Source organism: Muscardinus avellanarius (genome assembly GCF_963383645.1).
Source record: "Muscardinus avellanarius genome assembly, chromosome: 3".
NCBI classification, from domain to species: domain Eukaryota; kingdom Metazoa; phylum Chordata; class Mammalia; order Rodentia; family Gliridae; genus Muscardinus; species Muscardinus avellanarius.
Genome location: NC_137788.1, coordinates 106,071,416 through 106,089,960, shown reverse-complemented (window position 1 = coordinate 106,089,960; position 18,545 = coordinate 106,071,416). Strand labels below are relative to the sequence as shown.

Below are 18,545 nucleotides of genomic sequence, written 5' to 3'. Positions count from 1 at the left end.
GGGGTCAGGCTGGGCCGGGGTACTGATGTGGTTCTGAGAGACATGGGGTAAAAGTCACCCATGTAAATACACCAAGAAACACTTAACATGTCCAGGACTTTTGGGGGCCCTAGGTAGCGTGTCCAAGGCCACAGGCACAGGGAAGGGCAGAACCAGGATTGGTCTACATCCGGGCCAGTCCAGGTCAAACAGGTCAAAGGCCCCGCTGTGCTCCTTCCACCACAGCAGGCCTCTGCGGACTCAGCGGCCTTCAGCATCTTCCTCTTGGTGTTCCTTCCCGTCTGTGCTCCAGCCTCCGGCCCCTCGCAAGCCCACCCAGAGAGACTTGTCTTTCTGTGCTCTGAGACTCAGATGAGACAACTTCTTGGCCTTCCAGTATAAAGAGAGGAGGGAAACGAGCAGAAGAATGAACAGGACAGGGGGACAGATGACCAGGAAGTAGAGTAAAGGTGGCGAGGAGCAGATCCTGGCAGGAAACGTGGGGTCTGGAAAAAAAGGGAGAGAAAGAGAAAATAATCAGTCTCCTATTTATCCGGGTCAATCAGCTGTGAGCACTTCTTGATTTACTGTCACAGGCAAATATATGTAAAAATAATAAGGCCAAATGGCACAGGCCGCTGAAACCTCACATGGGAGCACAGGACACAGGCCAGGAGGAGAAGCTTCCAGAGCAGGCTGCCCCGCTCCTAACGCACACAGCTCCCCCTTGCCCAGCGATTTCCTGCCACGGTAGCTTCCAATGACCTACTTAAAACTACCAGCCCAAACTAAAGACAAAACAAGAAAAGAAAACCTCTCCTTTAATCTTCTTTCCTCAGAAAAGATATCTATAATTCAGCCCTCGTTCTCAACGATGTTGCTGGTCATGAATTTTTAACTGACTTATTCCCACTGCTTCTTCCAAAACGCACGCGGAGCTGCACCATTGGCGTGGACAGCTGCGCCTACCGGAGGGCCTGCTGTCTCTGGCCCGCAGCTGGCCCTGCCCCCAGCCCTGCCTGGCCACTCCTGCTCCCGTACTGGGGCACAGTTTTTTTTTTTTTTTTTTTTTTTTGGTACTAGAGATTGAACCCAGGGACATTCTACCTCCAAGCTACATCCCCAGCCCTATTTTTTATCCTTTATTTTTAAAACAGGGTCTCATTAAGTTGTGGGGGGCTTCACTAAGTAGCTGAGACTGATCTCGAACCTGCGATCCTCCTGTCTCAGCCTCCCACGTTCTGGGATTATGGGTACCATGCCTGTTCTTTTGTTCCCTTTTAACCACCTTCTTTGTTTCATTATAGCTGTTCGAGTATGTTTGATAGTGTCATCTGTGGCTACCTCCCCTACAGTGCCTACCACATGTACCCAATAGCTGTTGTTGATCTGAATGAAATCCTCTTGACTTGTAACCGCACGGGCTGAAGGTGCTTTATAAAGGGATGCTGGAGCATCGGATCCTCTGGCAGCTGCAGCCCACAGGGAGGCTCCATCCAGATGGACGCCGGAAGCACGCACCAGCAGCCCTAAAGTGGCTCCCAGCTACTCGGGCAGGGGAGCAAAGCAGGAATGGCGAAGATTGCAGGTTCCAGGAAACCATGCACTGAGCTGCTGGTCAAAAGACCAGGTTACAGACTCACAAGGCAGAAAGCCATATGCTTAAAGAGAAAGCAAGCACTAACTAGTCTTCCAACTACATCTATTCATTACATGATTTTTGAAATCAGGATCATTCTGAAAATTCTGCTGCTACTGGTAGCTTTTCCTGGATAATTGTAATAACATAAGAAATTCCTTCTTCAAAAAGGATAAGAACGGCCGGGCGTGGTAGCGCACGCTTGTAATCCCCGCGCTTGGGAGGCTGAGACAGGAGGATCGCACAGGTTCGAAGCCAGCCTCAGCTACTTAGTGAGGCTCTCAGCAACTTAGTGAGACCCTGTTTCCAAATAAAATATAAAATAGGTCTGGGAGTGTAGCCCGGAGGTAGAAAGCCCTGGGTTCCACCCCCAGTACCATAAAATAAATAAATAAATAAATAAATAAATAAATAAATAAATAAATAGACTAAGCAGCCAGCTGGTGGCACTCACCTGTAATCCCAGTACTTTGGAGACTGAGATGGGAGGATCGCAGGTTCAAAGCCAGCCTCAGTAACTTAGTGAGACTCTCAGAAATTTAGCAAAATACTGTTTGAAAATAAAAAAATAAAGCCAGATGTGGTGGTAAGCACCTGTAATCCCAATACTTTAGAGGCTGAGACAAGAGGAATGCAGGTTTGAAGCCAGCCTGAGCAACTTAGTGAGACCCTGTTTAAAAAATAAAAAGGAATGGGTGTATAGCTGAGAGGCAGAAGGCTCTAGTACAAATAAATAAATACATACATAAGTTTGGGGACAACCCTGGTTCAATTCCCTTTGCATGTGTGCGTGCATACATGTGTGTGTTCAATTTCTAGTATATATATATATATATATATATATATATATACACACACACATATATATGTTAAGCTATAAGGTTTATGGGGTTATAGACTTCTAAAGGGGAAAATAGGTTTCAAGGTCGTGTGTGTGTGTGTGTGTGTGTGTGTGTGTGTGTGTGTGTGCGTGGCACTGGGGATTGTGTCTAGGAGCATTCTACTTCCAAGCTACACCCTCATCCTTTCTGTTGTTGTTGTTGTCTTTTTTTTTTTTTTTTTTTGCAGTATTGGGGATAGAACCCAGGAGTATTCTACCTCTGAGCTATACCCCAGCCCTATTTTTTATTCTTGATTTTGAAACAGTGTCTCACTGGGTTGCAAAGGGCCTCACTAAATAGCGGAGGCCATCCTCGAACTCCGATCCTCCTGCCTCAGCCTCCCAAATGCTGGGATTACAAGCATGCAACACCACATCCGGCTATCCCCAGCCATTGTTATGTTTTGTTTTGAAACAAGGTCTCTGGGTTGCTGATGCTGTCCTCCAACCTGCGATCCTCCTGTCTCAGCCTCACAAGTACTGGGATTAGAGGCATGCACCACCACGCCCAGCCTTCTAAGTCATTCTGACCAACCTCCTGCAGCAGGAATTTTTGGCATCACTGATGTATCTTACATGTTGAAGAAAGCCTTGTATTTTGAAATCAAGGAAGAAGGTAGGCGTTTACTCAAGTCCTGTATCGTGAGTTGTTTGACGACAAGGCCTGTGTCTTAGGTGCTCTTCTGTCTTGTCAGCGCTTTGTCCACAGGGCCTCAGTGGAGCCTGGTGAATGTGCGGATGGCACAAGCACACTCCCTGCCTGGGAGCCCAGGCTTGGCTGCCATCAAATGAAGATCCTCACGGAATATCAGGCTGGCGGCTCTGAATGGGGTTGGCAGTCGCAGGGCTCTGTGGCCTGCAGTGTTTCCTGTCTCATCCGTATTCTCCGTCCCAGATCTGGGTCTGGTGTTTGGAAGGGTGGACAATCACAGAGAGATTTTGCATTCTTGGCCATCCCCTCTCCACAGCCCACAACTCCTCTCCCCAGTGATTCGGCTCCATGGCAGCTATCCTCCCAGGTCTCATCTGAGTGCACTTGAAAGCCGGCAAAGGAAGCAGGGATTGCAGTGCTGAGGGAGGACAGAGCGGGGGCCAGGTGTTATGAGCCTGGTCGCGGGCGTCTGTGCACAGTGGTGAGTCAGCGTCCACTGGGTCTCAGAGAGAGCTGAGTTCAAATCCTTGCTCCTCCACTTACTACTATTGACATTGGATACGTTGCTTATTCTCACCAGTCATGAGCTTCCTCATCAACTGAACAGGGAGACTGACAGTCTCCAGAGTTACAATGAGATGACGTATACGCAGCATTTAACATGGTACCTTGAGGGTTTGTTCACTCCGCAAGCAATACAATATTAGTGAGAAAACTACTGAGAAAGCTGAGAAAATCACAGGTGTCCTTCTCCTGGGAGACGACAGAGAACAGGGTTTGCGGAGTCCTCACATAGAGACCATGCGTGCTATAGTGTGGACCTGGAACGTCTTCCAAAGGCTCACATGTCAGAGGCCTGGCCCTCTGCTTGGTGCTAATGGAGCATGGTGAGACATTGAAGAAGTGAAGACTAATGGGTCTTACATCACTGGCAGTATGTCCTAGAAATAGAGTTGGGATACTAGTCTCTTTCTTTGCTTCTGGACTGCCACAAGGTGCAAGGTGAGGGCTTCCTCTGCTGCATCTCAGGCCCAAAGCAACTGGCCAACTGACCACGGGCTGACACCTCCAAATCCGAACCAAGGAAAACTTTTTTTTCTTATAAATTGATTCACTCGGGTATTTTATCACAGTGATGGAAAGCTGACTAACATGATAGCTTTGGATATATTCTTTCACAGGCTAAATCTTTATTTTGGCTCACTCATCCTCAGTCTCCAAACCTGGGTGAATGAGCCAAGAGGCTCTGGTTTCCTTTTCTAGTCATGGGAGGCAGAGAGTTGTGAGGTGAGAGTCAATGGTACCAATAATCACAGTGGCTAGGTGAGACAATGATGAGATGGGGCTGAAATGTAGCAGGTGGGAAGAAATCTGGTCCGGACTTTTCTGCCCCTGAGACTCTCACCTTCAGCACTAAGGGACTTCCAGAAGGCTTGAGTGTCTTAATAGGGAGGAGGCTGCTCTGCCTGGAGCCGTGTGCCATCCAAGGATGGCAGAGCGTGCTCTTCACAGAGCTGAGCTGGCCAGCAGCTAGCAGCTGTCAGCTCCAGTACTTCTAACTCTCCTCTCCTGGGAGGGCAGTGTTTGTTTTGGACCCCACGGCTGCCATTTCCCACCATCTGCCTCTCACCCATATTTGGATTAGACTTGGTGACACTCAAAAACCATTAAGGTTTGGCATTTTGAATCAATCCAAGTAAGTGCCCAATGCCCAGAGTACAAGGTCTGCAAAGCAGAGCCAAATATGTAATGAGAACACTTTATCATGAGGTTTATAACCTGCTTCCACCCCCAGCTAAGCACAGAACAAGGAGCCCTTCATTTTTATGCCGTCTCAGAAACACTGACTTAGGAGAGGTCCAGGATAATAAAGGTGGCTACTGGCCCCTCCCCAACCACCAGTCTAAAACTTGGGCAATTAGCCATGCCTTGCACGGCCACCTGTGAGAGCTGGCTCCTGCCAAGAAACAAAAGTAAGGCTGGGTCCCCTGAGAACAAGTGTATCCCAGAATGAATGACCCCCACACACAGTGTTCCATTTCAGCTGAATGGGAGACTTGCTGGTTCTTTGACCCAGCAACTGTTGAGTGCTATGCACCAGGCCTGTCGAAGGCACTGAGGATGCTTAAGCCAATGGCATGGCCTCTCTAGAAACTTCAGTGTGGTAGGAATGCATGTCATCTGCAAGAATTCACTTTTAAGCTGGGCATGGTGGTGTACACTTGAAATCCCAGTAATGGGGGGGTGGGCTGAGGCAGGAGGATCACAGGTTCACAGCCAGCTTCTGCAACTTGTGAGGCCCTCCATAACTCAGTGAGACCCTGTTTCAAAATAAAGAATAAAATAGGGCTGGAGATATAGCTCAGAGGTAGAATACCCTGGGTTCTATCCCCAGTACCAGACAGACACACACACACACACACACACACACACACACACACACACACAGAATTTACTTTCGCTTTTTGGTACTGGGGATAGATTCTAGGGGCAACCTATTTCTAACCTACATCCCCCTTTCTTTTTTTTTTTTTTTTTTTTTTTGGTGGTACTGGGGGTGGAACCCAGAGACTTTCTACCTCCAGGCTATACTCCCAGACCTTTTTATATTTTATTTGGAAACAGGGTCTCACTAAGTTGCTGAGAGCCTCACTAAGCAGCTGAGGCTGGCTTCGAACCCGTGTGATCCTCCTGTCTCAGCCTCCCAAGCGCGGGGATTACAAGCGTGCGCCACCACGCCCGGCCATCCCCATTTCTTTTTACTTTTGATTTTGAAACAGAGCTTGGTAGGTGGCTGAGGGTCTCACTAAGTGGCAGAGGCTAGTCTTGAACCTGCAATCCTCCTGTCTCAGTCTCCCAAGTACTGGTATTACAGGCATGCATCACAGCACCTGGCTCAAGAATCCACTTTCTAAATACATCCTTACCGCCGAGCATGGTGGCACACTAAGTAGCCAGCCTCAGCTACTTAGTGAGGATCTCAGCAACCTAGTGAGACCCTGTTTCCATATAAAATATAAAATAGGTCTGGCAGTGTAGCCCAGAGGTAGAAAGCCCCTGGGTTCCATCTCCAGCACCACACACACAAAATAAATAAATAAATACATCCTTACCCAAATAAAAGCTGAGAAATATTAACAAGTACTGCACTACTAAAAATAGTCCAGTCCCCAGAAAGTCTGTGGCTTGAACTACCAATTAATCACAGACAATTTTTCAGAGTAAGACATTCATATCTAGAGTCTGAGGGTGAAGCAAAAAAAGATGCAGGCAACCATAGTTCCTGCCCTAGCTTAGCCACTAGTAAGGAAGTAAGACAGAGAAGAAAGGCAAGATTCATTATTCTGAGAAATGTCCTTAATTTTTCTGCCTTCATTTGAGCCCCATGCTCTGTGACTTGATTATATAGTCCTAAAACTAACCCAATGCGGGATGGCCAGTAGAGGGGGAGGAAAACCACTTGAGAAGTGAGAATGTAGTAGAATATAGAAGTAAGAGTAGTATATTAGATTTTGCTAACACAGTGGCACTCACAGGAGTGCAATCGGGGGACAGCAAGTATCTGAGCCTCTCCTGTGTGCCGGGACTGTGCTGGGGCTGGGAACGAAGTCTGTGCCTTCTCTGCGTGGAGGTCCCACAGCAGGGAGTGTGCGCAACGGGCCACTGGTGTGATGACGAAGAGAACAGGTGAGTCGTGGGCAGTCCCGCTGGCAGGTGGAGGATGGAGAGGGGACGGCTGCACCAGGGCCCAGGGGCACTGGGCTGTCAGAGCTGCCTACTCTCTCCCACACTTCACCTGCCTTTCCACTGGCTCTTTCCTCTCTGTGGTCTAAATTGCTCAAGCGCCTGCCATCTTCAAACCCAAACAGAAAAAAAGGCAGAACTGAGACACCTCCACCGGCACCGCTCGCCGTTCGCTGTGCTCTGCTCTCTTTTCCTCCATTGCTCTTGGGACCAATCTGCGCGCCACGTGCTGCTGGCTCGCCTCTCGGTTCGTGCGGTCGGACTTCCCTTATTGCTTTTCTGCAACTGTCCCACACTGTCAGATCCAAAGAGCACTTTCCCCTCCTTATCCCAACTGACCGCCTGCGCTGTTGGGTCTGCAGCCTCTCCCCTCCCTCTGGATGCGCCCTCTGCCCTGGGTCGCTGTCATTGCACCTAATGGCCTCTTCTGCTTCCCAGACGCTCCTTTCAGGCTGCTTCTCTGCTCCCCTGGGGCTCCCCAGGAGTCTGTCCTGGAGCATCATTACTGGCCACAAACTGACGGCTCTCAGTGCACAACTTTGGTGGAGATCCTGTTTAGCAGTTCGTACGTCTATCAGACAGATTCCTCTCGATAATTTATGGGTATTCCAAGCTTAATTCCACCCCGACTTATTTAAAATCAGGCTAATCTCCCTCAACCTTTCTATTCTATTACCTAGCTTGGCAAATGGCCCCACTACCCACTGAAGCTGGAATCCAAATATTCATCCTGGGCTTTGCCCATCTGCGCATTCACTGCATACACACACACACACACACACACACACACACACACACACACTAAGTTGCTGAGGCTGGCTTCGAACCTGCGATCCTCCTATAGGTGTGCGCCACTGTGTTGGCTTTGGTTCCTGCAGTTTCAAATAATTCTCCCTGTTCTGTCTCCCTCCCCTCCAATTCATCTTTACTACCACTCCCAGTGGGAACTTTCTAAAATGCAAGTCTGATGATGTCACCCCCTGCTTGAACCTGTTCCGGGATACCCCATTACGGTCCTGACAAGGCGCCCTTCCTTGGCTTTGCACACTAGACACTTTGGAGATCTGTGCCTTTCTCTCTCACCGGCTTCAACTTTTGCCATTGTAACACACAGATCAGTTCCTGCCAATCTCAACTACTGAAGTCGCCCAAATGTAACAGGAAGTTTCATATCTCTTTAGCATCTTGCAGATCCTTTCATTTCCTGAAAATACATTTCTTCCCTTCTGCAGGCCCCATGCTCTTGGAAACCTTCCCAGATCGCCTCCCTACCCAGACCGTGGTTCATCCCAGCTTAGTTGTTCCCACGGCATCCTGGGGATACTTCTTTGATGACACCTGTCACACTGGACTTACTCCCTCCCACTGGACACTGAGCTCTGTGGAAACATAGTCGGTCATTTGCAATGTTGTGTTCTCAGATCCTCACATTGTTATTTATTGAGCAAGTTAAAATATTTCTTCAGATTGGGGAAGTAGGGCATTTGCCTAGCATACATGAGACCCTAGGTTCCATCTCTAGCAGCACACACACACACACACACACACACACACACACACACACACTCACATATGTGTCACATAGATGGATATATGCATACGTATGTATGTATGTATGCATGTACATATATGTATGTGACATGTTTAAGGACATAGGGAAAAAGGATTGATATTGATAACACTTACGATGTGCCAGGGCCTCTATTAGACACTTTAAGCCCATTTGTATTATAATCCTCGATTTATGAAAAAGCCAAGGCTTGCAGAAGTCAAGTAACCATGATGTGCTTTTGTGGCTAGGAGGTGGTGGAGCTGTGATGTCGCTGAAGCTTATCTGACTCCAACTCCTGGATCTTGACATCACCCCAGATCATCTTTCTAATGACCAGAAAGGAAGCGTGCGTGGAGGATCCCAGGTGCTGTATCACAGGGAGATCCTTGAGAGTCCTTGGCATTAGTTATGCTGAAATCCTCAGTAGGTCATGGCACAAGATTTTGGGCTTTTTCAGTTGTGAAGAATAGAAAGACTGTTCAATTTTTAATATCTCCTTTCCAGAGTTTGTCTTTTTAAAACCTTACACCTGTTTTACAAGTATTCCACAGAGATTAACTATATATATAGTTAATCGCTATAGTTATATGTATATACTATGGAGGATCTTGACTTCCTCAGAGGAACATACTTTCTAGTCATAGAATATGTGCTTTTTACAGTTATTATCTATTTATTATACTGCTCAAACTGCTGATTGTACAGGCTGTATAAATTCCTGGGAGAAAACACGTATGGAATGTGCTTCTGTAAGTTGGAATGAACGGCTGATGAGAATAAGCGCTCTGCCTGGAGAACTCTGCTGATGAACGGACAAGGGCCGAGGGTGATGCAGCCAGGGAACAAATCACACAACTTTGTTCTCCACTCCTTTGCCTGGCCATCGCTGATGCAGCTGCCCCTACTTCTGAGGAGCTGTCATGCGTTCTTAGCAACGCTCCTTCCCTTTGTGGTCATTCCCCTGCCCTTCCCGGTGAGGGGCACCACGGCCATGCCGCTACTTCTCCAGTGGCCCTTTAGCATGTTATAAGCCAATTTATAGCTTATAGCTTATAGTTCACCTCCATCCTGCTCCTTGAACCTCAGTGGAAAGCAGTGTTAAGAGAATGAGGTGGCAGATGTTAGAGGCAGCCATTGACCACCAGGGAAGATTGACTGGTCTCGCTGAAGAGAGGTTTGCTTTTATTGTGAACATGTGCTTAATAAATGCCTACTCTAGTAATAAATGCCACTCTAGCCAGCATGGTGGCACAGACCTGTAATCCCAGTACTTGGGAGGCTGAGACAGGAGGATTGCAGGTTTAATGCCAGCCTCAGCAACTTAGCAAGACCTTCAGCAACTTAGCAAGGCTCTGTTTCAAAATGAAAAATAAACAGAAAGCCAGTTGTGATGACACACGCTTATAATTCTAGTACTTGAGAGGCTGAGGCAGGAGGATCACAGGTTTAAGAACAGCCTCAGCTACTTATTGGGCCCTCTGCAACTTAGTAAAACACTGTTTCAAATTTAAAAAAAAATTAAAAACAGGGCTGGGGGTGTAGCCCAGAGGTAGAATACCCCTGGGTTCAATTCCCAGTATGGAAAAGATAAATAAATAAGAATAAAAAAGGCTTGGGGTGTCATTTGGAGGTGGAATGTGCCTGGGTTCAATCCTCAGTACCTCTAAATAAATACATAAATACCTATGACATGCCTGGAACTGTGCTAGGCTGAGCACTGAGCACTGAGCTGAGGAGGATGCTCTTGCCACACAGAAAAGGGTCACTCCTTGGCCAAAGGGCGTCGAGTAGCCGCCTCCTTGCTGGAACCTGGAAATGAGTTCTACGGGGCACCCTTTCTTCTTGATGCCTTTCAAGTACAATGGAAAGAGGCAGGCAAAAGGACTATTGCTAGAGTTGGGGGTCTTAATTGTCTCCCAAAGGTCCAGGTGGCAAAGGCTTGCTCCCCAGCTTTGTGCTTTTGGGAGGTGTGGACAGGGCCTTCTGGGAGGTCTAGGTCACTGAGGGGTGCCCTCAAAGGAGACAGTGGGATTCTAGTTTTTTCTTTTTCTCCTTCAATTCCCCAGGCATGAGGTGAACAATTTTATTCCACAAAATGCTCCCTCCATAATATGCCACTACAGACCCAAAGCAAGAAGGTCAGCTGATTATGGACTGAAGTCTCTAAACCTGTGAGCCAAAATAAACCTTTCATCTTTATAATTTTACTGTCTCCGGTATTTGTTATAGTAACAACATTACCTCATTATCAAAGTTCTAATAGTTTGTTGAGTTCAAAGGGAGACAAGGAGGTTAGCACTTATTCATTGAGAAAAGTTGTTTTTGTTTTGTTTTGTTTTTCTTTTTTTTTTCCCCTTGAGGAATGTTATGGTTTAGATTTAAAATGTCCCCCAAATCTCATGTAGTAGACAAGACAGCCACATCAGAGGCAGGACTTGGTTGCTGGAGAGTCCCTGAGGCTGTGCCAGGGAAAGTATTTCTTGGCCAGCTGCTGCAGTTTCCTGCTCCTCTCCCTTGTTGCCTTGAGCTGATAACAAGCTCTCACCCTCTCTCTCTGCTGCCTGCCATGATGCGCTGAGGACCTGTAGCCCCGGCTCCTGCTTGGAAGTCAGTCTAATATAGACTGAAATCTTCAGAACTGTGAACAAATAAACTTCTTCCTCTAAGTTTTGCAAATTGCAGAATGCTGATTAAAACAGGGATTATTTAAGATTTGGCTATTTTGGTTCAGTCAGGTCAAAATATAAGGCTGCCATCTCTCTATCATTCTTAGTCTTACTATAGAACAACACCCAAGATTGGATCAGTCAAGAAGGAAGGATATCTGCTTCACACCTTACTGGTTATTTAAAAGGAATAATGCTGATGGCTTTTTTGTTTGGGAAGAGAAGAGCAGAACAGGTCAGATGTGCCTGTCATATAAGTGTCTGTGTCTTCATGTGGACATTGTTTAAACGAGTGACTAGTGAGAGAGTAAAGTCATCTTCTTTAGGGAATCTGAAAATTATCTTCAGCCTAGAGAAGGAGCTGAGAGAAAAAGCAGAAGAGGAGAACCAAATAGTCTCACGACCATGAGCCCACAGCAGATGAACCCCAGTTACCTGAAGGCAGCACCCTGAGCACTATTCTCTGCGACTCATCTGATGCTTGGCTGACCCACTTGCTTGGGCTGCCATGGAGCTGCCATTCCACCACCTGGCACCAGTACACGCCGGCATCCTCCATCTCCACCCGGTGAAGCTTCAGGACAAACTCTGTAGGGGACGCGCGGTCACAGCGCAGGCGCCTCCTGCTCCCCTCTTCCCCGTACTCCAGCAAGCCATCGTACTGCAGTTGCACCAGCATTTGGCTTCCAGCGTCTCCTCCGTCCCGGTACCATGTCACAGAGTAGAGGGAGGCCGAGCTGCCTGAGCTCTCCAGGCTGCAGTTGATGCCCACCTCTTCGTGCTCGGTAGCATTCTCTATCCAGTGTGCTTTGGAGACATGTACCTTACTTCCTAGAAGATAAATGGCAGTACGTTAGACAAGAACACAGACTTTCAGATTGAACCTTTCCTCTGAAAAATCTCATTTTTGTTGGAGAGATCCCATCTGGTATTCTTTAGGCATCAGTTCTTTATCTGTAATACTTTCCCTTGGTCCCTGTTCTTTCACACTCACCAGAACAGTCTGTGTTTTGAATCAAACCAGCTACGTTCCTTCCTTAGACCTCCCTCTTACCCAATGTACTCTGGTACTGAAACCCACCCAGCTTCAGCCAGGCTCCCTGGACTTGCTTTTACCTCTCCCTTCCTCTTCAATGTCCCAGAGGGCCTATTCAATACTTCCAGGACCCTCTCAAGCTGTGTGTTATACCACTACCCCTCATTCTGAGCAAATTACCTTTCTCTAACATGCCCAGATACTATCTTAGGTATACAGAGAGAAAACAGAGAGAGGAGAGGCTATTTGAGACACTGAACATTTTGATACAAGTGGTAGAATACCACCCAAGGGAACTATTGAAGTATTGGATTAGACTACATTTTAAATAGATTTTGACATTTACTCCCCCTCCCCCAGTAACCAGCAGGTGAGGACTTGAAATAATATCCAGTAGTTACGAAAACTAATAATAAAGAAATTAAAGTGTGCATTAAATTTTCAACTCTACTGAAAATGCATTTGTTAATCTATTTCTCAAAAGAACAACTGTGTCCGATCTTACACTCTTTACTACTAATCATCTTTACTCTCTCCTTTTCTCATGGAGAAGCATGTAAAATACCAGTTTATATTAAACTGTCTGTTTCCTTGCCTTGAGTTATTCCATTTTATTGTAATCTGGTTTCCAAGCCCAATACTATACTGGCCCAGAGCCCAATTTCCAAGCTCAAGGGAAATCTTTTTCTTTTTTCTTTTTTGTCCTCTCTGTGTTTTGTCACTAAAAATCTATTTTCTTCTTGAAATATTCTCTTCTTTGACCTCAACTCCCCCCCACACAATGCTGACCAGTCCATCTTAATTAGTTTCCTAAACCAGTGTGTACAACTGGCAAACTATGGTCACATCTAACTCACAGGTATTTTTAAATATTCTCAGTATTTCAAAGCAATCTGATTAGTTGAGAATGATCTCAAACTGGGAGATACCATTAAAAAAAAGACTGTGAGAATTTCCTGATATACTAAAGACCTGCCGACACTGAGCTGATTTTTCTACATGGGAAGTATGGCTTTAACCAAGAAGTGCTGCCTCCCTAGAAGGGACATCCACAAACTGTCCAGATATTGGCTGGGACACCTGGAGACAGGGATGCCAGTCACACAGATGTAGAATGCAGCAATACAAATGAGCCTTGTGAGTTGGCAGAGATGAAAAACACAATTTGGGCAGGGTTGAGGATGAGGGTCTCTGGAGCCCTGGAGTAGAGAAGAACAGCTGGCAATTGGGTCTAAAGGCCTAGAGCTCAGACTTAGAGTCATCACCCTGCAGGTGGTAGATAGAACCAAGATGGTGTGGGAAGCTCTGAGGAAAGCAGAAAGCAAGAGGCCAAAGGTTCCTAGATCCATCTCTCAGGAATGCACATGTTTAGCAAAGAGAGGAAGGGGTCCCCCAAAAAGAAACAAGAAGCCAGAGAGGCAGGAGGAGATTCTCATACTAAGCAATTGCCTTGCCCGGATGCTCCCACAGACTGTGAGCTACTTGAGGGCAAAAGTTCTGCCTTATTTATCTTTTTATTTCCATATAATTCCATCAACTCCTCTAACATAAACCTATGCTCAATTATTATTGTTGGATGTTACCTCAAAAATGGTATCCCAAGTCCCAAATTGGATCAACTTATTTGCACTGTGCTATTGGATCTTGTCCAGCTCCTAAACTTTACCTGTGACATCCATTTAACTGTAATCACCAGTGGAGGTGACTTAACCAATACGGAGGGACCAGGCAAGCGGGTTCCCATTTAGATAGCGGTACTCTGAGACCAGTGCAAATGGATGAAACCTCCATTACATTTTTAAAGATCTCCTGAGGAAGAGGAAGCCATTCCAACAGTTAACTACTCTTATTTGCCTTATGTTTAGGCAGCCAAATGTTGAAAAGCAATTTCTCCCCACATCCCCATAGAGTTATACAGTTTCGGTTCACAGTGGGAGAAATATGCTTTGCATTACTCTTTCTCTGCCAAATTACAGTAGAGTCCCATTGGAGTGACACAGCTCGTTATTATGGAGATCCAGAGGTACGATACTCCGGATAGCTTCAGAGGCCAGGCTGCCAGGCAGATAAGCAAACCAGTCACGGGAATCTCGTTCCCATCATAGCTCCTCAAAACCTCAGACTGATTCACCCCAAGTGACTCCCCCTCTCTGGTCGGCTACCAGGTCCTGTGGTCATTTGTAGGTGGCCACTATTTCTATGACTCTTGGCCATATTTTTACTTTTGCAGAATCGTTTCCTAGAAGAGCTGTTCAAGAGAGGGTGGAAGTCTTACAGAAGGATACGTGACAATCTAGTCTCAAGTTTACCTGTGGGCCTGAGCTTCAGTTCTGTCGGTCCTGATGTCTTTGCTCCGAGCTTCTGCCAAGTGCCACTTGCAGACAAGAGCCATTCCTCCACAGCACAGCGATACCTGCCCCGATCGCTGTCCTCCACGCTCAGAATGTGCAACTGAAATGAATCTTGGGAAACTCTCTCCATATGAAATTTTTGCTTTCTTCGTGGGGTGTGGAATTCATTTCCATATTTTACAACATTGGTTTGGTCCATTTCCAGAACCCTTATCCAGGATGTATTAGAGAAAATGGGAGAAAAGTCCCAAGTAATGGCTAACTGAAGGTTTCCAGTGGACCGGGACAAGACGCTGCATTCTATGTGGGTGTTGGAGCCGATGGAGAGCTCTTGAACTTGACTGCTTGAGTTCACTTTTAGCTTGCTCTCTGAAGAAAAAGAATGCATATAGTTACTTTGCTAGAAAATAGAATTTTAAGGCACCAGGGATATTAGAGGTCAATGAGGATAATACCTCCTACACTCACCACGTGTGTGAATTCCCTCTACAGCTGCCCCACTAACTGCTTACTCAGCCCTTGAAGGACTCATTATCTGATAAATCAGCTCTGGCCATCGTTGGGTAGCTCTGACATAGGAGAATTCTGTCTGATGTCAAGTTGAATGTTTTCTCTTTGTTAATTTCATCCACCGGTCCTATTTCTACCCTTGTAGGGAGGGGACGTATCATATAGAAAAGCATGATCTCTTTTCAGCATAAAAGGCATCAGTGTTTCATCACAGACGTCTCTTCTATAGCATTTTATGCATTGAATTGGGAGACACTAGCCCAGCTAATGCTCTGTCTGTGTATCTGGATTCACAATTTGTCAAAGTCTAGTTATAGCTGCCTTCAAACATGGGCAAAGAAAAGAAAATTGTACAAGGGCTGTTAAAACTGCATGTCTCTCTGTGGCCACTCCGCTGCAGGGCTAGCTAATGGATAAAGAGTTGACTATCCTTTAACCCCAGCAGCTTTTCTGCTTTGTCAGAAAGATGTGCCATAAACCTAATACCCAAATCTTACTCTAACTTCTAGCTGCACCACCTACTCTACTTTTGTAGCAACTTACTGTCTTGCCAATAGGTCCCTTTAGTCCTTCACCCAACTTTGATTAATCACATGCTATATTACATGCCAGACTATTCCAGGCTCTGTGGATACCTCCCCTCCATGGCTTACAGTCTAGAGACAGGAACAAGTATGGAGAAAGAGGGACAGAGCTCTAGAGATTGTGTCACCTACATGGGACAGAGGTATACAGAAGTACAAAAGATATCAGAGTGCCCAGGAAGACCACCTGGCCCAAATACAAAAGTGAGGTGGAGCTTCCTGGAGGAGGCAACTCTGAGCTACGTCTTAAGCGTTTATGGGAATGATTCTGATGGAGAAGGGGTTAAGGAAAGAAGTAACTGAGCAAAGACTTTGAAAAGGAGAGAGCACATGGCTTACTGAGCAACTGCAAGTCATTCCGTGAGGCTGGAGTGCAGATCCAAGATGGAAAATAAAAGATGACGCTGGAAAGATGTAAATGAGTTAGATCTCAAAGGGTGTGTCATGCCCTGAACATGTGGACATGAGGTGGACATCGAGAACTGTTGATGACTCGGGTTTCTACCGCGGGTCACGGGTAGGTGGTGGGTACATTGGGTCACTAGAAGGTGGTGGTGAACAATGTAGAGGGAGTGGCTTGGACAAAAATGGTGAGTTTGTATTATAATTAGTGTAGACATATTTCATAGGTAGCTGGATATGAGTCTGGAGATCAGAGGAGAAATTTTTCAGAATAGCAAACTTGGGAGTTGTCAACATATCGGTTGTATCCATGGGTACAGACAAGTCCACCTCAGGAGAAAGTGTAGAATAAGGAGACAGCAAGCTGAAGATGAATGCAAAGGACAGCTGTCTTTAAAGAAGGAACATGTGAAAGAGAAGAATTCTGTAAAAGTTCTTGGGAAGGAACAGTCGATGTTAGGAAGGAAAGCAAGAAATCTTGCATCCTGGGATTTAGAAATTAAGAAATCTCAAGAAGAAAGGTTTAAGGTAGCAATTTCAAATGTCACAGAAAGGACAAGTAAATTAGGTGTGATTTAGTAAACAAGAAGATCATTACTATTGCCAAAAATATTGCTCGGCAGCAGACAGAATATGACAGCTACCGTGTCTGAACATCTACTTGACGTTTCTGGCACTGTACTAGGCACATTTTATGTTACCACATTTAAGCTGCACATTAGCAATTTGCAAAAGAGGTAATCATGGTTGGGCAGATTAAGTGATTTGTTCAAAGCTATGCTACTTGTTAGAGCTAAATGACTTCAAAGTCTCTCAAACACTGGGTTCTAAGAGAGAAAAGATACACTATACAGCAAAACTTTTCTAGGTTGTGTCTTACTTTTTTTTTTTTTTGGTGTTGGGAATTGAACCCAGGGGGCATTCTACCTCCAAGCTACCCCCACCCCCAGCCCTTTTACTTTTTTTTTAATTTTGGAAGTTGCTGAGGGTCTTGCAAAATTGCTGACTCTGAACCAATAACCTCCTGTTTCAGCCTCCCAATACTAGGATTACAGGCATGCGCCACCCTGCCTGGATAGATTGTATCTTACTTTTAACCTCTTTTCTCTTTTACTATTTGGGGAAGTAGGTTATATTTGACTGTAATAATAAAATCTTTGACTCTCATACCTGAACACATTAAAAAGAAATAGAAGCCAGGTGTGGTGGTACATGTCTATCATCCCAGTACTTGGGAGGTGAAGACAAGAGGATTGTAGGTTCAAGACCAGCCCCAGCAATTTAGTGAGACCCCCATTTCAAAATTAAAAAAGAAAAGAAAAATAGGGCTAGGGCTGTAGGATGCCTTTGAGTTCAATTCTCAGTACCAAGAAAAGAAAAAAAAAGAAGTAGAAAATTTTATTTGAATGGAATGTAAATTATCCCTACCACTAGGAAAGATGTTCAAACATTAATTATCAGCTAGGGAACTGGCAGTTACTACCTAGAAGACGGCCTCTCCCCTGGAGCACATCCCTCAGGGCCCTGCCATGCCAGGCAGGACGCTTCAGTCACTAGGTGGTGGGGACTTGTGGACAGATGGAGGAAGATCACATAGCAGTGGTTATTAGCTGGTGTGGAAATAATTTCAGTGGTTTAGCAACCTGTACAGCTGTCCCATGCATACTAACTTAATGTCAGCTGGGACAGCACTCATCATATTGTACTTAGCTATACACTACAGATACAGGGTGAGGGCACTTTATTTAAAGAACTTACCTGAACTGGGAGGAACTGTATTTTTTTTTTTTTTTTTTTTTTTTGGTGGTACTCAGGGTGGAACCCAGAGGCTTTCTACCTCCATGCTATACTCCCAGACCTATTTTATACTTTATTTGGAAACAGGGTCTCACTAAGTTGCTAAGAGCCTCACTAAGTAGCTGAGGCTGGCTTCGAACCTGTGCGATCCTCCTGTCTCAGCCTCCCAAGAGCTGGGATTACAAGCGTGCACCACCATGCCCAGCGGAGGAACTGTATTTTAATAGTGGGGATTCATTTTGAGTGGCGCTCACCTGGTAACGTGACAGCTATCCTCAGCGGGTGAGAGGTGGCAGAAGCCCTGGCTGGGCCATTCGTGCGTAAGGTACTTCTGTCATAAACCTCCACTTTACACTGATACACTCCTGCCTCTCCCTCAGTGGCTTCGTGGATCAGGAGTTGAGAATAAAAAGAAGACCGTGAAACCTTTGTCTTCTTTTGGAACTGGGACAGGATGTCCCCCCATTCGATAGTGCCATTATGGGTGACTCGAACCAGCTGATGAAAGGCCTGAGACCCGGCTGGCTGGAACTGCCACGTCACGGTGAGTGGCAGCTCGAGGTCAGAGTAGCTGGCCCCCGCCACGCAGGACAGGTCGAAGGTGCCCGTTAACTTCACTTGCGGCTGACGGCTCATCAGACTGACTTGTAAACCTGACTCTGCAGACAGAAAAGCACACAGAATTTCTAATATGTTTACCAAATCCAAGCAGCATTCCCGCATTGGAACATGAGCTAGATATAGGGGGGCAGA

At 46.0% G+C, this 18,545-nt stretch overlaps 1 protein-coding gene across 1 annotated transcript in view; it reads right to left on the bottom strand.

The window, feature by feature from the left end:
- Positions 1-240: 240 nt before the first annotated feature.
- The window catches only part of CD101 (CD101 molecule), a gene marked incomplete at both ends in the record, with an annotated part of 54,185 nt that continues 35,880 nt past the window's right edge, over positions 241-18,545 (bottom strand). Inside the window, 4 exons of the mRNA XM_080691510.1 lie at positions 241-485; positions 11,548-11,943; positions 14,458-14,868; positions 18,047-18,451. Of these exons, the coding sequence (XP_080547636.1) occupies positions 241-485; positions 11,548-11,943; positions 14,458-14,868; positions 18,047-18,451 (1,457 nt within the window). The remainder of the gene's footprint in view (positions 486-11,547; positions 11,944-14,457; positions 14,869-18,046; positions 18,452-18,545) is intronic.